The 21593-nt window shown below is 38.3% G+C and overlaps 1 protein-coding gene across 1 annotated transcript in view; it reads left to right on the forward strand.

The window, feature by feature from the left end:
* Positions 1-2238: 2238 nt before the first annotated feature.
* The window catches only part of elk4 (ETS transcription factor ELK4), a 28526-nt gene continuing 9171 nt past the window's right edge, over positions 2239-21593 (forward strand). The window contains exons 1-3 of the mRNA XM_084727079.1: positions 2239-2711; positions 14404-14618; positions 17889-18656. Coding sequence (XP_084583205.1) covers positions 14412-14618; positions 17889-18656 — 975 coding nt within the window. The 5' untranslated portion in view covers positions 2239-2711; positions 14404-14411. The remainder of the gene's footprint in view (positions 2712-14403; positions 14619-17888; positions 18657-21593) is intronic.

Consider the following 21593-nt stretch of genomic DNA (forward strand, 5'->3'; position numbering starts at 1 on the left):
AGCACTTTGTAAATAACGTTAATTATTATTATTATTATTATTATTATTATTATTATTATTATTATCATTTATTTATTTATTTATTTATTTATTTATTTATTTTTATTTATTTTTATTTATTTATGTATTTATGTATTTATTTATTTATTTATTTTTTTAATCCTCTATGTCATTCTGACTCTCCTTGTAGCATTTCCAAAAGGTGAGAGACCCAGGAGAAAAAAGGTTTTAATATTTAGATTTTATTTTATTTTTACATAATTTAAGTAATTGGTATGTAAGAAACATCACAGTTTTTTGGTTTTTTTAATCCAAAATGTTATTTGTTTGCATTGTTGTTTACTCCATGTCCCTTGTACTGGATATCAGGTCTATATTTTCCACAAAAACATGCATTACAAGGCATCAGTTTGGTCACGATACATTTTCATTTGCTCTGGATTTCTATTTTAGTCTTTCTCATTTGATGAATATTGAATAACAATGGAGTATTACTAAATCTTGAAGGTGGAGATGAATGTGCTTGACTTTGGAAGCAGTTCTCGGTCTCTGACACACATGTTGCACTTTACACATTTCACAAACCTCTCACTGCATCCCTCTCTCCTGCACCATGTTTTTTAATGAGGCACATACTGTAACGTGTCCTTTGCAGGTCTGTCCGAGGCCTGGTGGTCTGACCTGTGCTGGATCCAGCTGCATGTAGCAGCCAGATTAAAGGAACACAGCACAGTGCAGAAAGTCAGCTTCTTTGTGTGACTTCATGAATCTGACTTTTTTTCTTAGGACGTTTCTTAAGAGCAAATTTAAGAAAAAAAAAACTTGAGATGTTGCGGAATGAGACCCAACATCTGTTCATATAACATTTGATAATTTAACTCCCCTTACTGCATAGAAACAGTTCGCACATCTGTTAGACAGGTGCATAAGAGAAGGGCGAGTAGACCAAAAAGGTGCAAAAGGACTCCTAAAGGCTGTCTAACTTGCAATATAACATTTATTTATGATGTTTCAAACCTGATTGCCTGATGAAGGTCTAGTACAGATGAAGGTCTCGTTCGAATTTAGTGTAAAAGTAGATGGTCTGATTTGGTCCAAATGTAAACCAAAAGTAGATGCTGAAATAGATCTTGAAATTTGGGCCATGCTTTGCCCATCCTATTTGGTCCAAAGGTAGCCCAAAAATACATGTTGAAAAGTCTGATGTGGTCCAAATGTAATCCAAAAGTAGACGTCAAAATGGATGTTAAAATTTGGCGCGTGTTTAGTCCGTCTGATTTGGTTGTAGGAAGTAGATGGAATATCCTCGAGCAGCTGTCTTTTCAAAGACATTAAAAAGATGTGTCTTTGCCTTTCACTTTCAACCAAAATCAAATGTTTTTCAGATGACTGACAGAGCCATTTTTGCAATGTCTTCTCAACCAAATTTTGCTGGGTGGGATAGAAAAAAAACATTTACTTTATGGGTGTGATTGCTCTGGTGACACTTCTTCTGGATCAGTGCATGCTGGGATAAGAAAGACATGCAGTGTGGAAATATACTGCTCAGAAATTGGGCTGTTTGTACCGCACATCTTCTTGCTTTCATTCTTTCTGTAATTTAAACATCCCCAGGTGCCAACAACATCCCCACAATGGTTTTGCTTCTCTCCTTTATTGGCACCACAAATTATTTGACAGTACATCCATTCATCTTTTATTACCTAAAGTAATTACGACATTGCAATATTCATGAAAGGTTTTGATAAAGTGTTTTTAATTAACAAGGCACCCTAAGATCGTTGTTTTGATTTTTCATCTAATTATATAATTGGACGCTCAGGTTGTAGCAACACATTTGAAACCACAAGCCTGCAATTGTCATTTCGGGGAAATTTGTAACTGTGTGTTAAAGCAGCAACAAAATAATAAACATAAAAACCAGAGAAACAAGAGAGGAAGTGATCTCAGTGCGAGTTTAGTGACGCATTTGCGTGCTGTCGGAGGTATCGGACATTTGACAGATACACACAATGAGCAAACAGGTGGTCATTTTCTCTTTGAGAGGTGCTGAGGTGTAAAGATAGAGGAACATGTAAGCCACTTTAAAATGTGAAACGTTATAGGTTACGTATATTGCAAAGCAGGAAAAAAGCTAAGTGGCAGCTTCTGGTGTGTGGACTTAATTTTGTATGTATTTGTCCTTCTGTCCAGCAGCCAGTACTTATCGTTGTTGAATGTGCGTGCTGTATATACATAACCTTTAATATTCAGTGAAAATATTTTTTAATGTTTTATTTTCTCTAAGTTGTCACTTTTTTATACTGTTTTATCTTGCAATAAGAATACAGTGGAAATCAGAGTAAATGTATAATTAATCTAAGCATCGCAAATCAAATAAAGCCTCTGCTACATTTTTTAGATCAGAAAAAAGCAACTACTAACATTCAAAATCCCCATTTTGTCTTCGATCAAACGCACTTAGAGGCGCGACGGTTCTGGATGATGAACTGTACGAGGAACATTGAATGCAACATTTTGTCAGTTCAAAGGATATATCGTCAGTGCGAGCCAAAGGCAGTTTAATGTATTTTATGTTGAGGCATTTCCATGACATTCTGCCTGAAACTTGTTTCCTGAGCTATGGCATAACAGAAAGCTTTCCAGCAATGTTTTGGGAATATTTCGACGCGGCTCGACGACTCGGAAATTCAGCGGGCTCTGCGAGCGAGGTAATGTTAGCAGACAAGCTAGCACGAAGCTAGCTAACAGCTAACTTACAGTTAGCAAACTAACGTTAACGCTTTGATTTGTTTATCTCCTTGGCTGCTAACCCACCTGCTAAACACGACAGGAGCGTCTGAGCTCGACAGTGTGACTTTAGACTGTCGGGAAATAACTGGTAGGCTGTGTTTACGGTAACGAAACTAACGTTATTCATCAACAAGTGGTCTTTTATTTTGCACTGTGTGGGTGCCAGGCTGCCTGTCGGACAGTAGAAACCAGTCACTCTAGTCAGAGCGTTTATAACGCGTCAATAACCCGTGTTACATGACTGATTTGACCCAGTCGACGTTATCTCAGTGCTCAGTGTAGATAACGTTTGCTGCTAATGTCAGACGTTACATAACTACGTTCATCAGTAATCTTTCTCCCTGGCAGCAGTTTTTACACTGTCCTATTTTTGCCCCAATATCAGCGCGTTTAACATGACAGTTTGGGACAGATTGTGTTTGTGTGTGGGGGGGTGTGTCTCAAACCCAGCAGGTCCGGATGAGTCAGGGCAGAGATTTACTCGTCCCCATAAGAAGCTTACACATACTAACACACACACTTGTTGACAGATACTGATAGGAAGAGCACAAATCACATTCAGCTTGTGACATGCAGTTGACAAAATAGCAAAAATACCACATGAAATCCAGCACACATACCAGTCATTATTAGGATGAAAGTCCCTTAGCAGCATGTGTCAACTTAGTGCCAATAACTTCTAGTGTGGCTCTTCAAGGTAATATGAGAAAAGCTCATTAGTTGGAATGCGATTTGCAGGAATATTGTACACAAAACCTGCCAAGGGAGATTTCTTAAAAATGAAATCCTTACCTGGCAGAAGAATTGTGTGTCACTGTGTAAACTTGTGTGTGTACAACAGTTCTATTTCCATGCTTACATTTCATGTGGACGCATGATTAAGAGTGGGTTGACAGGGCTCCAAGTGTGATCTAATACTACGCTTTGGATAAAGGCATAATCGTGGATGGCAGAAGTAGAGCCAGACCAATACTGAAGTTTTGGGGCTGATATGGGGCTGCACAATTAATGGCAATATTTTTGAAACTGTGGTATGGCCAAATGTAATATCCATATTGCAGAACTCTATTTTTTGTTTATAGAAAAATGTTTGACAAAACACCATTATAAAGAAGTACTGTAATTCTACAGAGGTGCCATGACCCACACCTTGTTCTCCAGATAAAAGACTTCAACACATCACATCTTGATACTTTCTTTTTCAGTGAAAATGAAAATTTTGACACCAACATGATCATTCCTGTAATTGTAGTGCATATCGCAACTGCAATTTCTGTCACGAAAATAATTTCAAGATGACTTCTTTACCATATTGTGCAGCCCCAGTCTGATAGCATTATTAGAGAGTAAAAAAATTCCAATGTCAATATATTGGCCCATATTCTTTATGTATTGTCTACTGCAGGGCTTCTCAAACTTATTACATCACATACAGCCTCAGAAAATATTGAGCTCTTCAAGTACCACCTAAGTATTTTGCATCATTTGGTGTCAGCAGGTTTAGTGAACCTTTTACTGGCACTTCTTAAGTAGCCTCCAGCTCTCGTGCTCTGTTGTCTACTTCATTTTCAACACAGCTGCCTTAAATGTTCTCCTCCTGAGCTACACTCTTTTTGTATAGAGCCATGATTGCAGTGTTTTTTCATAGTAATTCTCTTTATTTTACCTCTGCTTATTATCTTGCCATCACAGTTGAGCTTGTAACTAGTGGATGGGTGATGTATACACACACTGCATAATCATGACTACAGCAGGCTGATATTGAAACATTTTAGTAATCTGATATTTTATGAATTTTCATTAGACGTTTTGCAACACTTTTATGCTATTATACATTTTTGAATTATTTTATTTAATTTTTAGAAAAATATTTCTGACATTCCATCAGACCACTCGAGGGAGCTTGCATACTACCAGTGGTACACAACAGTACACACTTTCTTTACTCAAGAATAAGTACAGATACTGTTAAAAAAAAAAGACTGGTAAAAGCAGAAGTATGATTTAATTTATTTATTCAAAAAAAGTGAAAAAGTACAGGCTCTAAAATGAACTCAAAGTAAAAAAGTAAAAAGTCGCCCACTGAAGGACATTTCTACTGGCTGTTTTGGTGCAAAGTCTCCCTCTGGTGTTATCATGTTTCCATCTTGTTACATCTGTTGTGTGTATGATATGCAGTGATGGATACACCTCAGAATCTTTTTTGTGTTTCATTGTCTCATCCATTTAGGTTGTAATCAGTCTTGATGTTGGGAAGGCAGCACACAATGATGCAAAATAATAATAATCAATAATTCCGCACAAATGCATTAAATTGTAAAGGGACAGTACACCTGAAAAAAAAAAAAAGGCCTTTAGCGCTATTTATCCATCTAGATTTTTTTGGTGTGAGCTGCAGAGTTTTGGAGATATTGGCCGTAGAGATGTCTGTTACATCTTGTGGTGCTTAAAGCACCAAAAAAAACGCGTTTTAAAAATTCACAGCACTGTCTTTTTCCAAAAACCATGACCATAACTGGTTACACAAGATAATCCACAGACCTTGTTGTGAGCAGTTTAATGTAGGAACACAGTATGATTTGAATGTAAGGAGTAGAAAATACATATATTTGTGTTAAAATGTGGGGAGTAAAAGCAAAAAGTTTTCAGAAAAACGAATATTCAAGATACCTGAAAGCTCTCTTTAATCCCAGTAACAAAGTATTTGGTACTTCTTTACTTCCCACCTGTTGATAAAGCTGTAACAGGCCAATATCGAGTGACTGATATATCTGTCTGGCTCTAGACAGAAGGTCTGGGCTCCTTGATCTCAAATGTGTACAATAATTGGACCAGAACACAAGACACCTCATCAGCACGTCTGTCATGTAGGAGGAAGCTCTTCATAGATGAGCACTGGCTGACGTTGGAGGCTCAGGCCATAACAAGTAATATTCAAGCTGCAGTTATAGTCACAGACAGTGCAATTCTGTGCCACACTCATGCCTACATGGGTTTGTGACACCTAACAACCACAGAGGTTACCTCTGTTATATGGCCCAAACATTAAAGTTAAAAGCTCTGACGTATCAGCGTATCCCACCTTGATGGAAGGGTGATGGCACAAACATAAGATCTATTATTCATGATTCTAAATGTACATACTGGCGGGGGAGGTGTAATTGTTTGGGATGCCTTCTGATCCCAGCTTACCACCTCTGCTAACCAGCTACTTCTAAGAAAACATGCCTGCACTGCATGCCTGTGCCTTTGTTGTTAATTGCTGTACTGCTCTGTACTCAACATCTTGGCTATATCTTAAATCGTGAACATGCAGTTATCTTGATAGTTCATCCCAGGCTGAGTTGCCTTTGTTGAACAGCTCTGAGGTTTATTTAACTTTTAAGGCTTTTTGTAAGAAATGTGGTTGTTTTGCCTCCTTTCTAGAACAACGCTCTGGTGTAGGGGGCATGAAACGGCAACACAGACAGTGATCTCAAGGGCTGGGTATCAGACTTAAGTACCTTTCTGACAAATGTGTGTCATTGCATTGAGCACCGTAAACTATCAATTGCTGAAAGTTGACATTATATATCTAGGCTAGTTAGACTCAAAGCTACAACGATTTATGAGTATAAATGAAATATTAAATTACTCACCAACTATTTTGAAAATGTATTGATTGTTTTGAGTCATTTTTTGTTTAAAAGATGTCCAACAGATCGACAGATTAATCGATAATGAAGTAATAAAGTTCTTGTTAAACTGATTTGTGTTTGGACAAAATTAAACATTAATGCATTTGATGAACTTTGTTAAAGTGGCTATAATTGATATTGCTATCATATTAATATCAAATGACAATGTGAAAACAATGTGACATTGTGAAAGGGGTCTCTGGTATTGATGAGCCTACAGAGAAGTATCAGCTGTATCTGCAGCTCTGCTCTACTTTTCAGAGCTTCATAGTGAGTTTCAGCTCCTTGTTCAACTGTCTGGCCACAACTTTACTGTTTTGGTTCACGCTCACTGCTCTCATAGAATCATTTTCAACCACAGCTGGGAGCTGACTTCAGAGAAAAGGCTCTAAAAATCCACTGTACACAACACAGACAGACACAGTTGGAGACTAGCTGTTGAACATACAGTAGTAGTGGAACATCTAGCAGCTCAAACAGCCAGATATTTTGCTCAGAACTTGGTAGAGACAAAAACAAAATGTCAAAAATATCAGTTATTGCAGATAGAAAAAGGGTTTGTACAAAACTTTCCATTTCCATATTCCTTAGTGTGTATAGTGTTTTGGTATTTTTACGGGAATACAAGTTCTGTATTGGCACCAGTATAGAAAATCCAAATGATATCCAGCCCACAAGTGTGACTGACATACATAAACAAAGTTTCAAATATCACAGGGAAAGCACAGATGTTTTGGATATACAAAGTGTGAAATAGTGGATGTTGTTATACATGTTATGATAATTTATACTAAACAGAGCCACAGATAAATTGCATTCACAAAACTAGAACTCCGAGCCAGAGGCCCACAAGCCTGTTGCAATGTCTGTTGCTCCTAATAGTGAGTGGAAAAGACCTGTTAGGGCTGCTAGGTTTGAGGCAGCACATTTCTCTGGTACTGCAAATACAGCAGAGTTGTAGTCCTGCACAACTGAGATGGCATTACGCCAAAACATCTGATGTAATGTAAATCAGATAAACGTTTCCTTATGCATAGTGCTGGATGATAAACTGATACAAGGAAAGTATCGTGGTAACCATCTGTTAAAAACAATATAGTACTACCTTTTATTAATACTGATACTTAATGAATAACTGTGTTTAATAAGTGCCGTATTGCTTCATGTACGACAGCGGGGCTGTGTGTGTGCCAGCTAGCTACAGATGCTAGTCTTGCTAATGTCGGCTTGTTGACAAAGCAGATGCAAAAAGTGAAATATGGCATTATTTTACTAGCAAAGCTCCTGTAAAAGATTTTAGTTTAAACCCACGCAGACCAAAGAAGCCAACGCATCCAATTTGGCAAAATATCTCGCCAACAGACTTGCCGACATAATTACTTGCCCCAAAGTATTAGTCAGTGAGTGACTTATTTAGTGACAAGCAAACCTTTTCAACATCAGAATTTGACAATTGTTTGGCATTAGCTTTTTAGCTAGTTTACCAATGTAGCAAACATTCATACTTGTAATCTTAACTTTACCATAACATGCAAGCTGCTTAAATCAGACAACTATGCAGATCAACACCACAGTAAATGATTAATTTATACAGTTGGTTTGTTGTTTTTATAGGATATCAAATGAAATGAAACGAAAATTGAAAATTATGAAAAATGAAATATTAAAGTTTGTATTCAAGTCAAACAATAATAATATTAATATACTGACAGTAAAACTTAGTAAATAGCTATCCTCTGTTAACTGTTTTCAAAGCCATTTATTTCTGTCACGTCAAGACTGTCATCTCATATATTATTCCATTACTTTGCCTAGTGTTTTGTATCATTTCAGTACAGTTATCAAGATATTTTATCAAAGCTAGGTATCATGCCATCACTACTGCCATATAGAAGAAAGGCTTCATGAAACACAGGATATGGTCAGACTCTTTGTTCACAAGATCTAAACACTCCTGATCCATGATGGGAAGTAGGTTTCCTCCTCTTTCATCTCTCAAACAACTGCAGGCCGTCAAGATGCAGACAGACAGCAGGACAAGGAACACTGAAGCTGTTCTGAACACAAAGAGTGACCCTACTATCAATCAGACACTTAATAGTTATGTAGTGTTTGTTTTTTCTGTAATATACACCCACACTATATACACATTTATACATACCCTGTTTTAGGCTCACACTCTTGTCACTCCCAGCATGAACCCTCCCATCTTTCATCTGTTTTTATTTGCAGAAAAGCCCTTCCTCTGTGGAAAAGAGGAACCTGTCACTTTTCTCTGGACAACATGTAATTATGTGAGCCTTCAGAGATGCACCCACCTGAGGTGATGGGCAGGAAGGGTTGTAATCACTGTAGAGGTTTAGATTGACTTGAGACACTCAAGTAGGATGCACCAGTTACCCATGCTGGTGGTAGACCTATTCCAGGTGCAGATTGGATTGTGCAGTGAAAGATTTTCTGTCTTTGTGGAATGTTCAAGTTTTGTGATGGGGAAAGGAACATTTTGTTTTAAGCTTACTGAACTCATCGTCTACACTGATCAATAGAGGTAATGGATTAGATTGGAGTGTTGTAACAACTAATATGTTAATCAGGTGTTTTTATTATTCTGTCTGATTAGGCCTCTTTTCAGATTGAGACTTGGTTGCAGCCAAGTTGATGTGCCTTATGGTTTGTTACACAACCATCTGTGAAGTCATCCTTGGAAACGTTTTGTAAAGGGGCAGGAACTCTCAAAAGTACTTGACAGATGATTGGATAAACCATCTATCTATCACGATTAACAAACCGTACCGAGTGCAGCCAGTTGCTAAATTACACTCCTGAAATAAGATTGTGATATTTCAGTGTATTTCTGCTATACTGATATTCTTGACAGTATGACAATTTTAAAAAAAAATAATTTTGGCTTTGAACTCACAACAGGCGTTGAGCTCTCCTCACAAGATTTTTCGGCTCTCCCTGTGCTCAACCATGTGCTTCTGCTTGAGGTGGTGAAATAATTTTGTTATATTGCCGTTTTTTGTTGTCTGATCATTTGTAACTAAACCACTTCCACATTATTGAAGTCTCCCCCCTCTCTGGAACAAACTTGTGGAGCCTGCAGCAATGTTACTTTCACTTTCAGCCACGCTTGTTGTTGCTGTGTGTAACAATATGACAGCATTATCATGAAATTGATATACTTTTTTTTATCATGTTAAAAATTATACTGATATTGTATGTCAGTGAAAAACACTATCACTGGTTAGTTAATGAATTATTGATTAAATGGCATGTGCCAACTTGGTCTGTAGATTGAAGTGAATTAAAAACAGTCTTGGTGTCGGTGTAACTAAAGTTCTTACACTGAAAAAATGGCCCTACTATAAAACACCTGCTTTGAGAATTGAGAGTTTGGTTCAATAGTACCAAAATTTCAATATTAAGTGTCTTGATGATTGAAAATAGTGGCAAATGTCTGAAATACATTGCCTGAAGATTCATGCTTTTTTTCTATGTAACAATGATCGATCGACAATATGAACGAATAGCATAATTGCTCACCTGACTGGCTAGAGGATTTGGGTTCCTAATAGATAATCAGTGATATGGTTTTCTTATTTTATGTGCTTAAACTGTCAAAGACCTCAGAATTTGTCAAATTAGAATGGTTGTTCTCACCCGACCAGGCGCGTGAGAATGACACGGGAGTAAAGTACCCAGATGGGTTGTTCTCATCCAGGAGAGCCAAAGTGAAAACACCTGTGAGCAGGGCTCAAACTCAGCACCAGCCACCAGCCAAATGTGGTTAGGCTGGTAAAATGTGAACATTCACTAGCTATTTGGCCAGTGGACAACAAGTTCATTTTGCATCGTGCCTGTGTGGGTGTACGGCTGTTGTTCATGGCTTTTCATCTCAGCAAAGGATGTCACGCTAAAAACCATGCAAAGGCTGCAGCAAAGCCACTCAAGAATATCAAAGAAATGCCAGATGAGGGCTGTACATTAGCTGAGGGTAATTAAAGCACTGCAGCAAAACACAAGCACAAACAAAAGTCAGATTTTTTTTTTTTACTAATTTGCTTACTAGTCTAGACTTCACCAGTAACTTTTTGTTATATTAGTATAGGCTAATCACCACATGTGTGGCCAGAATTCACCATCATTTGGTAGGTGATCTTTGCCAGTGTAGATGTCAAAGAAAAAAAGGACAAAATGCAGAACAGTATACATCACATGCATCTTAGATTTCTTCAGTAAAAATCCATAGTAACAATAATGTACTGGCAGGTTTGCTGTGTCTACCCATTTAATTTAATTTAGAACAGCTGTTTCTGTTGAACAGTAAAGTGTGATCAAATGTTCTTTGTGCAATTAGTTGGCACTGTAGCAGTGTTAATGCAATATTTAAAAGTAGTGGAAAGTATTTTCACTGCACTGGATAACACTGGCCTTATGTCAGGGTCACTATCCTTGTGGGGGTGCTTTGTGAATGACTGTCTTCTGCCCCCGCTATTTGAATTAACTTAACGTGAATGTCATTCTTTACTCCTCGCTGTGAGGGGCATTTCATTTTCATGGCCATGGTGTTTTGCTGCTCTTTCAAAGCTGAATGTGAACAAGATGTTTGGCCTTGGCTCTAAGAAAAGAAAAAAAAATAGAATTTATGATTGGGCTTAGATATAATTTTCTTATTTCTGATTGACTGGCCTAATGTGAACATTGTGGCACTATGTCTAGATGTATGGCATTATTTTCTCATCAACCTATCAAAAAAATTGCCAGTTTTTGCCGTCTGTACAGCCTCAATCCTTGGAAAGTTCAGGCAGAATCGTAGTCAGCTCCAGCTCTCCAGCGGGTAAGGAAGGTGGAAGTCTACTTTTACGCTCTTGGCTCCAGAACTTCACATAAAGGGAATGGCATGGAGGTGTTTGACCTGAACCAGCTGTTAATGAAACCACTCTTGAATTTATTCAGCAGGGAGTCTGGTGGCATTATCACCCTGGAATGTTGGGACCACATGAGGGAACAGTGTTTGTACTAGATGGTGCACCTGGTCTTGTAAAACAGCCTCTTTATATATTGGCAATGAAATGACCATTTAAAGCCATTACACCACACTTCTGCCCATACCTTTTGAGGTATCCAGCAGACTTTGTGGTTTGAGGGGTTTCTTACAGCTGAGGTCAATACTACTGGGATAGACGCTAATATTTGTAAGCACAAATGTAAAATTATGTATAAAAAAATACAGAAAGGCAATTTAGGCTGACACAGCCTTCCTCAATTGTGATATTTGTCCACTTTTCCCATGTATTGTGACAAATGAACTACACTTCTAGTCAGCTAGTTGAGGAAACTGGCAGCACAAAATGCAGTACATTACATCCAAGTTAGATGTGTCATATTTTAGCCACTTAAACTCCTGCTTCTATTATTTTTGTTGCTGGTTGGTTTTTGTATTAGTCTGCCTTTTATTTTTCTGGCTCTTCTGTAAGGATCACATCAGCAGTTTAAGTTAGCTTAGTAAACCCATACTTGAGTAGCCCCGACATATCAGTAGCTAGCCCGAATCGAACGCTGTTTGCCGGTTTCATAGAATATTGAACTATATGAATTGGGATGTTTGTAGAACTGCATTGTGATGGCGAAAAAAAGGGGGGCTCATATATGGAATATTTGGAGGCCACAGAGTAACTTTTTGTGGCCACGGACCACAGTTAATTCTGAACCCTGAATACTTCAATCTCATTGCTCCAATTGGGATCATATTTCGTGCTTGTTAAAATGCAGCACAATCTTTTACTGAGTGTTGATAAGATTGACACACATAACTGTGTTTGGTCTTGTCTCTGTGTGCTGCTATTCATGCGCATACTGAATGCAGGAGCTTCCGCCCATTCTTTGGTTCAATGATTGAAGGACACATTGTCAGTGGTTACAAGGAGAACTAAGTTACAGCACTTCATCACAATGTAGCTGTTGGAATAAACTGAACTTATGGAACAGACTTAAAGTGGCAGTAGGTAGAAAGATTAAAAACATTTGATTGTTGAGTCTCATCTGAGTTAGGTTTCATTTTCTCTGTCCTGAGCCCCTCCTACCAGATGAGCAGCACGTGTTTCATGTGCACACGCAACAGTTTACCGAGGCAATTGTGAGCAAGCACATACCAACAGATATCAGTTGTGAGTAATAAAACAGACACCTGATGGTACAAAACACTGACAGAGGGGAGAAACTACATTTTAAAACATTAAGATTCAGTGTGAAGCTACAGAAGCACTGAGAGCTGAACATAAAGAGACTTTTCAAAATGTCTTTCTCTCTGCTGTTCTGCACACATATGGGCTCAGTATTGCAATACTTGCTTCAGGGGGAGAAAAGGAGACTGGATACGGTTCAGCCGTGGTCAGAGTGATGTGACCGTAACCCAGTTGGAGGTGAGTAGGGTTTGCTTTGTCCCTGCTTCAGAGTGGGTCCATCTTGGGTGTGGCTTGGCACAATTTAAGCAGTTATGGGAATGCAAATCAGCAGTGACATTGTTTGACTCGGCACAGCCAAAAATGCAAAGTGTGTTTCAGTACTCACCAGGAAAAGTCACTTCTTTCTTTTCACTCCATGATTTTCAAATCCATTTTTCCTTGAGTCAGCAGTCAACATGGACAGACAGACTATTTATCTTACTGTAAACAGTGCGGTTGGCTCCTCTGTAGTCACTGCTGCACACAGGCTTCCAACCAAACGTGAGGATAAATCCACTTTTTTGTCTCAGAAGTTTAAAAAACAAATGCTGAGCTCTCATCTGGCTGGTCAGCAGGTTCACGATTTCCTCATCGTTGCTGCAGAGGGTTGAAACACAGGACTGAAAATAAATCCTCTTTTTAATTCTTTCTAAGTTTGAAACATACACTGATTCTACTGTCATGGGCCAGATTCTCTAAATGCTGAAAAGAGAGTCATAGAGGAGGTGCAAAAGTCTAGTTCTGTCTCACACCACTTGATTTTCAATATGCTGAAATATTATTGTGAAAATGTTTCTCAATGATACCAAAATAATGTCACCTACCCTAGCTTTAAAGTCTTGTGCCTAAGGGGGGTATTTTCCACAGGTTTGTGAAACTCCATATTGTTATTGGTTCATCTGCCAAATGATACTGGCAAAGTATCTTCTTCCACTTCATTTGATACCCGTCATATGAGCGGAAGCATTTTTGAAATAATCTTTCAGTATTATATGCATTGGATTTTATCAGACAGGTGTGTATTATAGCCACACTTTCAAACTTTTTGGTGCCATCTCAGCATGCTGAACTGCCAACTTGGGCTGAAAAATTAATGAAATTTTATCAAAATCACAATCTACTGCAAGTCTACTGCAATTTTCAAATCTCAGGAAATACAATATTTGTAAAGGGCGAAATGTGTGTCAAAATACCATTTTAAATTACATATCGTGATGCTGCAGATGCAAACATCTTTGTTTAGTACAGATCTCTGAAAAAAATAACACACAAATTTAATTTTAATGTTTTTCAATGAAAATGATAATTTCCTCTATTATTGCAAATCATATCACAATTGCAATATCAGTCAAAATAATTGCAATTAGATATTTCTTTAAGTTTGTTCAGCCCTACTGCCAACTCCATCACATACACTACACTTGACTTCACACACCACCAACTGTATTGGTTGTAGCTGGTGCAGTAGTGGGCCAATCATACGTTGTATTAAATTGAAGAATGCTCACAGTGATTGGCTACAAGCAAAACCATGCAAATAGTCTTTTTTTCCCCAGTACAAAAAGGATCAAATTCAAGTATTGTGTAGCTGGTGAAGTTTTAGTGCTACTTGGTTACTTCAGCGGCTTGAAAGTATTGAGTACTGATACCCCGCCCTGCTGATGATTTTTCTCCACTCTAACCTCTGTTTTGTTTTGTTTTTCCAGTGAGAGACATGGACAACTCTGTCACCCTGTGGCAGTTCCTTCTCCAGCTTCTATTGGATCCCAGTAATGAGCAGCTGATCTGCTGGACCAATGAGGAAGGGGAGTTCAAGCTGCTGCAGGCAGAGGAGGTGGCCAGGCTGTGGGGAGCCCGCAAGAACAAACCCAACATGAACTATGACAAACTGAGCCGGGCTCTCAGATACTACTATGACAAGGTAAACACAACTCTTAACTCTTGCAGGACACACAGACCGCTGTCTGATGGTTAGCAGCAATATTTGGTCAACCATCAGCTGCCTCGCATATTATGGGTTTTCTCACAACTCCTAGCGTTGTCTTTCCCATAGGAAGCCTGGTTGGACACGCTCCCTAACTCCCCATTACTCCATAACCCTGACCCAAACCATAAGCATGTGTTGTCTGTCAGCAGAGTCAAACATCTGACCACTTAAAGCTTTTCCAGCTGTTTTTGAACATCTGATGTTGGCCTCTGTGGGCCAAATGATGTCAGAATACGGTTGGCCAAAATGTGCCCCTGACTGGAGGATTGGCCATATTGTGGTTGTTAGGCTGGAGCCTCAAATTAAGGCTTGTTTATGCTTCTTATTTTTCTTTTATTGATTCAGTCTGTCATCCATTGCTATAGCCAGCCTTCTCAGTCTGGCAGAAAATTATTTGAATAATGTTAAGTTTCCAAATATTCTTGGATAGGTTGGAGAGCATTTTTTCCATATTGTGACAACAATGAAACATTTTCATCCAGTCAGAGTGAAATTCTGAGAAGGCATGTGCCAATGTGGTGGGTGTGGTGTTATGCAGGTACTTCACTCCTTGCTTTGTTGCTGTGGAACATTTTCACAGATCTAGCAGTGCTGGAGGTGTAGTTTTGTTGTGTTCCAAAGTAAATCAGAGGGTGTTTTTCAAATCAGTGGGGGTGCACTGGCAAGAGTTACAGTGAGTACAGACTGTATTACAAAGCACATTTCTTATACACTGTCAACTCAGTTATATTAACTATAGGGTGACATTGCAGCTGCAAACATTTCAGAAGTAGGGCTGTGTATTGGTATCAATCTGGTAATGTGATATGTATCACAATACAGTGGTTATAATTCAATATATGCAACATTGTAAGCATGATAATGTATTGCTGTTTTTTAATCAAATATTTTGGAGAACTGTCTAAAGAACACACCATATATATATGTGTGTGTGTGTGTGTGTGTGTGTGTGTATGTATATATGTGTGTGTGTGTGTGTGTGTGTGTGTGTATATATATATATATATATATATATATATATATATATATATATATATATATATATATATATATATATATATATATATATATATGTGTGTGTATGTATATATATATATATATATATATATATATATATATATATATATATATGTGTGTGTGTGTGTGTGTGTGTGTGTGTATATATATGTGTATATATGTGAACTGTCTAAAGAACACACCATATATACCATATATATATATATGTGTGTGTGTATATGTGTATATATATATATATATGTATATGCCCCATATATATATATATATATATATATATATATATATATATATATATATATATATATATATATATATGTACATATATACTTACACCATTCTTCAGAAGCTGTATCATCATTTAAGTTCAAGTTAGCCAAACCACAAAATGAGCTGTTGGCTGTATAAGAAGTTTGCAATAATTATTACTTTTTAGCGTTCAAAGTCCTTGTCCACAATAAACAAACAGTAAACAATGTTGTGTTAGTTGCCTGATTCCTCATGCCATAATCAGCCTAAACTTTGATGTATTATGAGTGCTGCATAAATGAGCCTGGTACATAGTAGTTGGATAGCAGTCAGGCACTGACCAAGACCTGATGTTAGTTTATATTACTTCTGTCACAGTCACAATATCTTTATCACTTTAATCAGGATGAGGAGGTCTGAGCAGCAGCTTGTTTTGTCACTCTGTTAAAACTATAGTTAGCTAACATTAGTGCAGCAGCTACAGAACATTGAGAGCTTTCAGCAAGATCAGTTTAGAATGATATCGGATACCTTCAGATTTATCTGTCAGATGTGACTTTAAAGGTACAAGGTAGATTTGTTTGTCATTTACAACACAGGGCTGTGTAATCAGATTTAGTTGTACTTCCACTGTACTTTTGCCACTCACAAAAAAACCTAGCAAATTTTTATGTAGTAGTTTGGTCGAATAAATGAAAATACCAAGTAATGTTTGTTATTATTACTTGTTGTAGACAACTACATTGCAGCCAACATAAGACAAAATGACACTTTTAAATGTAATGATTGGGATACTGAAATGGTCATTTTGATTATCGTTGTAAAGAAGTCACTATTAGCCTACTAAATTTGAGTTACAATTATTTTTATTGTCACTTTTTTCCTAATTAATTAATCCTGTCACAATCTTGTCACTTGTCAGAGACGAGTAGAGAAACCAGAAAAAAATGACATTTAAGAAGCTGTTATCAAAGAATTTAGACTTTTTTATTGAAAAACTCAAAATGGTTAATTGATTATCAACATAGTTATCGATTAACAGAATAATAATTTATAATCTATAAATCATTGCAGCTCTACTTATCATTTTGACATTATTTGTGGTGCTTAGAGGGTGTTCATCTTTCACAGCATTGAATTTTAGAAGAAATGAAACTTGTGGAAAAAAGCAAAAGGTAATACCTCTTTTCCAGAATATTCTTGCACTCTTTGAACTCTTTTGGAAGATGTAGTGTTACCATTGACACTGAGTGAACAAGCTAGGTGCAGATCTACGGGTGCTTAGGGACTTGAGCACCCCAATATTTTTGCCCACTCCTGGGTTCCTCAAAATGAGCATCAGATTGTGCAGCATGCGGATATGTGTGAGATCAGATGTTTGTCAGTCATAATTAAACCAATTACAGGATGCTTAAGTTGCATAACATGTTTTGAAGCGGCAGCCGGAGAGACTCAGAGGGGACTGTCTCCTCCAGACAGCTGCACGATGAGTGCACCAGCAAATATCAAAACACGACTTAATTGCATCTCAGAATGGTTAAAGTCCATTGCTCAGCGCAGTGATGTGCGGAAGAGGGGGAGAGAGTGCTGTCTGTCTGTCTCCCACTCTGCTTGTGGTTTTGGCAGAAGCTCAGCCTGACCCTGTGGGCGTTCTGGGCAGGGCTGCTCTGGTATGTTTGGCTGCAGCATTAGTGGCTGCTAGTTTGGTACAGACAGGAAGGACAGAGCTGTCCCACGCACAAGGCTTTTCTGTGGTCTCGCTCTTCTATTTTTTACTCCCAGTGCATGTTTGGTAGAGACACACTACACAATGAAATGTCTTGTTTCTGTTTGCATTGGGTGCTTTCTGCTTTGATGATGTAGTTTCTTATTTTATTTATTTTTGATAAAAATATAAACTTAACATATCTTGTTTTGCAATTGCTTTTTTGTGTCTTCCAGAACATCATAAAGAAGGTGAATGGTCAGAAGTTTGTCTATCGCTTTGTGTCCTATCCTGACATCCTGAAAGGAGATGTTGCTACCAGAACAGAGGGCGGGGATGTGGGTGCAGGGGGCATCCCTCCCCTCTCAAAGAGGGGAGACAGCACCCTACAAGAGGGTGAGTCTGGTGACCGCAGCAAGGTAGCAGGCAGCACAGCAGCTCTGAGCTCCAGCACCAAGCAGTCAAACCGCAACGACTACATCCACTCCGGCCTGTACACATCCTTCACCCTTCACTCGCTGCAAAACGGACGGCAGCTCTTCAAGTCCATCAAGATCGAGAACCCGGGAGAGAAGATGGCTGAGAAGAGAGGTCTCCTTACCACAGCCCAGAACCAGGAGCAGGTTCCTCAGCTGCAGCCCCCGACCGGCCTGCCATCCGTCATCAAGTTCGGAAACACGCCTCCGAAGCCAGCACCAGCGCCGCCTCCTCAGGTTGACATAGAGCTGATGTCCAACCACTTGGATCCTCTGCAAGCTGCTCCCCCGAGGGCCGAAGACAGCACACACTCCGCCCTGTCGTCCCAGTCCGTCTACTTATTTGAACACATCCGACCATCGGAAGCGACGTTCAGCCTACCAGACCTGACCCCGGCCAGCCCTGCCCCAAGCTTAGTGCCCGACTCCTCCCAGGAGCTGGTGATTGACAGCGACATGGAGTCTGGATCTTCTCAGCCCGCAGATGCTCAGGCACCAGAGCCCACAGATGCTCTGGTGCAGGAGAAGGCAAGCACACACACAAACACACATTTCACACAATTTAAGTTAAGTTACATGAACAGGAAAATAAATTTTGAAAGGCCCTGAAAAATTATCTTCTCAGTCAGTTTTATCATTTATTTTACATGATATTATGTTTTTGTCTATGCTCTTCTCACTGGTTTCAAGTTGGAGGGACTCATTCTGAATGAATCCCTCTTATGATGTCACATACTTCAGGTGCACCAATCAGAACCACAGTTTCAACTGAATCGGAATCTGATGATCTGATGCTCACTTTGCAAGAACACTATCAATTATGTAGGACTGAAACTGTCAAATCAAAAATAAATAAATGAATTAATATACCATTAAAAGCAACAAATTGTATTTATATATTATTCCCTGTTTCTTTTGCTTTTATTTAATTTTCCATTTGATTTATTAATTTATTCATTTTACTTGATTCTATATTATTTTTCCTTATGCATTTCTCCCTTATTCATTTTCCCTAACCCAGACTTAAGGCCAAAATGCACTAAAGGCGTCTGACGCTCGCGATTTGAAATGCACCCATTGTTCTAAATGTCAGAACACGCACTGAAAGCATCTTGACGCGTGTCAAACTGACTTGATGCACGCTTGTTTCGATTTTTGGAGCGTCAAATGAGGACCAGGGCTTTTTTTTCTGCAGCTGCAGTTCGTGTTTGGGGAGAGTTAAATGGAATAAAAAAGGCATGGACATAAGGAGCGAGTGCTGATGGAGCTTTAGCTCCACCTGAAACCAGGTAAAAGAAAGAAAAAAAAAAACGACCCGCAGCAGAGACGGAGGGAGGGAGAGAGCGTGTGAATATGGACAGATGCGCCGACTTGATATACAAACTTTTTATGATCATGAAACATAATATTGAACACTTTTGTGGCGTGTGTTTTTTTTTTTTTTTTGCTCACAGTCTGATTTGCTTACTTTTAAATACTTAATTACTCCCCGCCGATTGATCATAACTGCGCAGGAGGAGAGAGAGGGACAGCAGAGAGGAGGGAGAGGGAGCGTGTGTGAAGTGCTGACTGCTATAAAACTTTTTTGATGATAAATCCTGATGTTACTGTACAATTCCTTGACTAAAATATCTGTCTCAGTAACAGACAGACGCTCGTCTCCTCCATGAAAGCTTTGTCACTTCGCAACATTATTTTAAATCATTATGAACTGTCCAGACTCTGTGTCTCCCTCTTCATCTCCTCGGTGTGTGTTGGTGTGCAGTTTGCTGTCTGCTGTGGTCTAAAAATATTATCCTGCTTTCTTAATACAAAAACATTAATATCGCGCACCGTTAAGTCATTATATAGATGGACCTGAAAAAAAAAAAGATGATGATTTTTTTCCCTCATAGGACAATATTTTATTAAAGACATAAACTATTATTAATAGTTATACTAAATAAATAAACAGATGCATATAAATAGCTACCTTTTTCTAAAATATTGCTGGTTTTATGGTGATGGAATGTTAAATCTGACGCCTGCAGTGTGCTATAGAAGCTTCAAAAGACGTGCGTCAAATGAAGCCTGCAGTGCGTTTTGGCCTTTATCCTGACATATCTCCCTTCAGAAGCCAAAAAACATCATGTCATCATAAACTGAGATAAGATATGATTTCAGACTGAGGACCCTAGACTCCAAACTTTTTCACCAGCGTCCCAAACCTCACGAAGGGAGAGCACTAACATCGTTACACAGCAGCCACACTGATGAGACTGCCTGCAGATGTTTCCTCAGACTTTTTTTTTTTTTTTTTATTGGCCTTGTGAGTGCAACTGTCGGCCGAATCTCCAAAAGCCAGATAATCAGTCTGATTAAGCAGGTTGTCACTTATCAGATGTTTGATTTTTATTATAAATATTCATTCTGTCAGTGTGCCAGTATGTGTTTATATATGCATAATTCATTCAGTGGTCATGTGGCACACACCTTAAAACCCACAAGCACAGCAGGAAGTAAATTAAAGTAAAATTTAACACACTTTCAGTTTCATATAGAATGAAAAACAAAACCAGTTAGTTAATTCACTTCAGTTGTGCTCTCACAGCTGGTATATTGGTGTTGGTATATTTTTAAAGTTACAGTTCATTGGACTGACACTGTGGTTAATTATTACATATGCAGAGTTATCCAGAATCACTGTGGATTTTAGTTTTGTCTGATAGTGTGAACATATTTAATCAGCTGTGTATACTACCTAATGCACATTCATACCTTTTGTATTGAACCAGATATTCTAGAGCCTAGATTTTCAAACTATACTTCTAGTACCACTAGTGGTACACTGAGGAATCTGCTAAAATTTTGAATGTGAAATAAATAAATGAAAAAATTTATAATCAAAATACTAAAAAAAATAAATAAATGAAAATACTTAAACTATGTGATTGGTGAAATGCAATTTAAAATGTTTTGCCTCTCCTGTAATAGTTTTCCTTCAATATTAGCCTGCTATGTAGTCACATTCACTTACATAGTGAATGTATACATCACAGTTTTGAGCTAAACCAACTTTTTCTGACTTACCCGCCTTCAGAAATGAGGGTAGTGTGTCTTCTGTGGAATAAAACAGACTAGTCTGTAGTGTTAAAGTAGTCTTAATTTTGCTCACTGATTAGTCATTTCACAAATATAGAGACTGACTAACTGTAAGCCTTGAGGTCAAATCACACAATGGAAGCGCGTCAGTTGAAGCACATTACAGGCTTCAGATTGAAAATTCAAACACCACAGAACCAGCAGTACTTAATCTCCCTCCTCTCTACTGTGGGTCAGTTTTTTTGTTTTTTTTTTTACCTGGTTTCAGGTGGAGCTGAAGCTCCATCGGCATTCCCTCCTCACATCCATGTCTTTTTTTAATTCCATTTATCTTTCCCCAAACACGTACTGCAGGTGCAGAAAAAAAAAAGCTCTGGTCCTCAC

The sequence above is a fragment of the Lutjanus erythropterus genome, chromosome 2, assembly GCF_056507025.1.
Source record: "Lutjanus erythropterus isolate fLutEry1 chromosome 2, fLutEry1.hap2, whole genome shotgun sequence".
NCBI lineage: Eukaryota > Metazoa > Chordata > Actinopteri > Lutjaniformes > Lutjanidae > Lutjanus > Lutjanus erythropterus.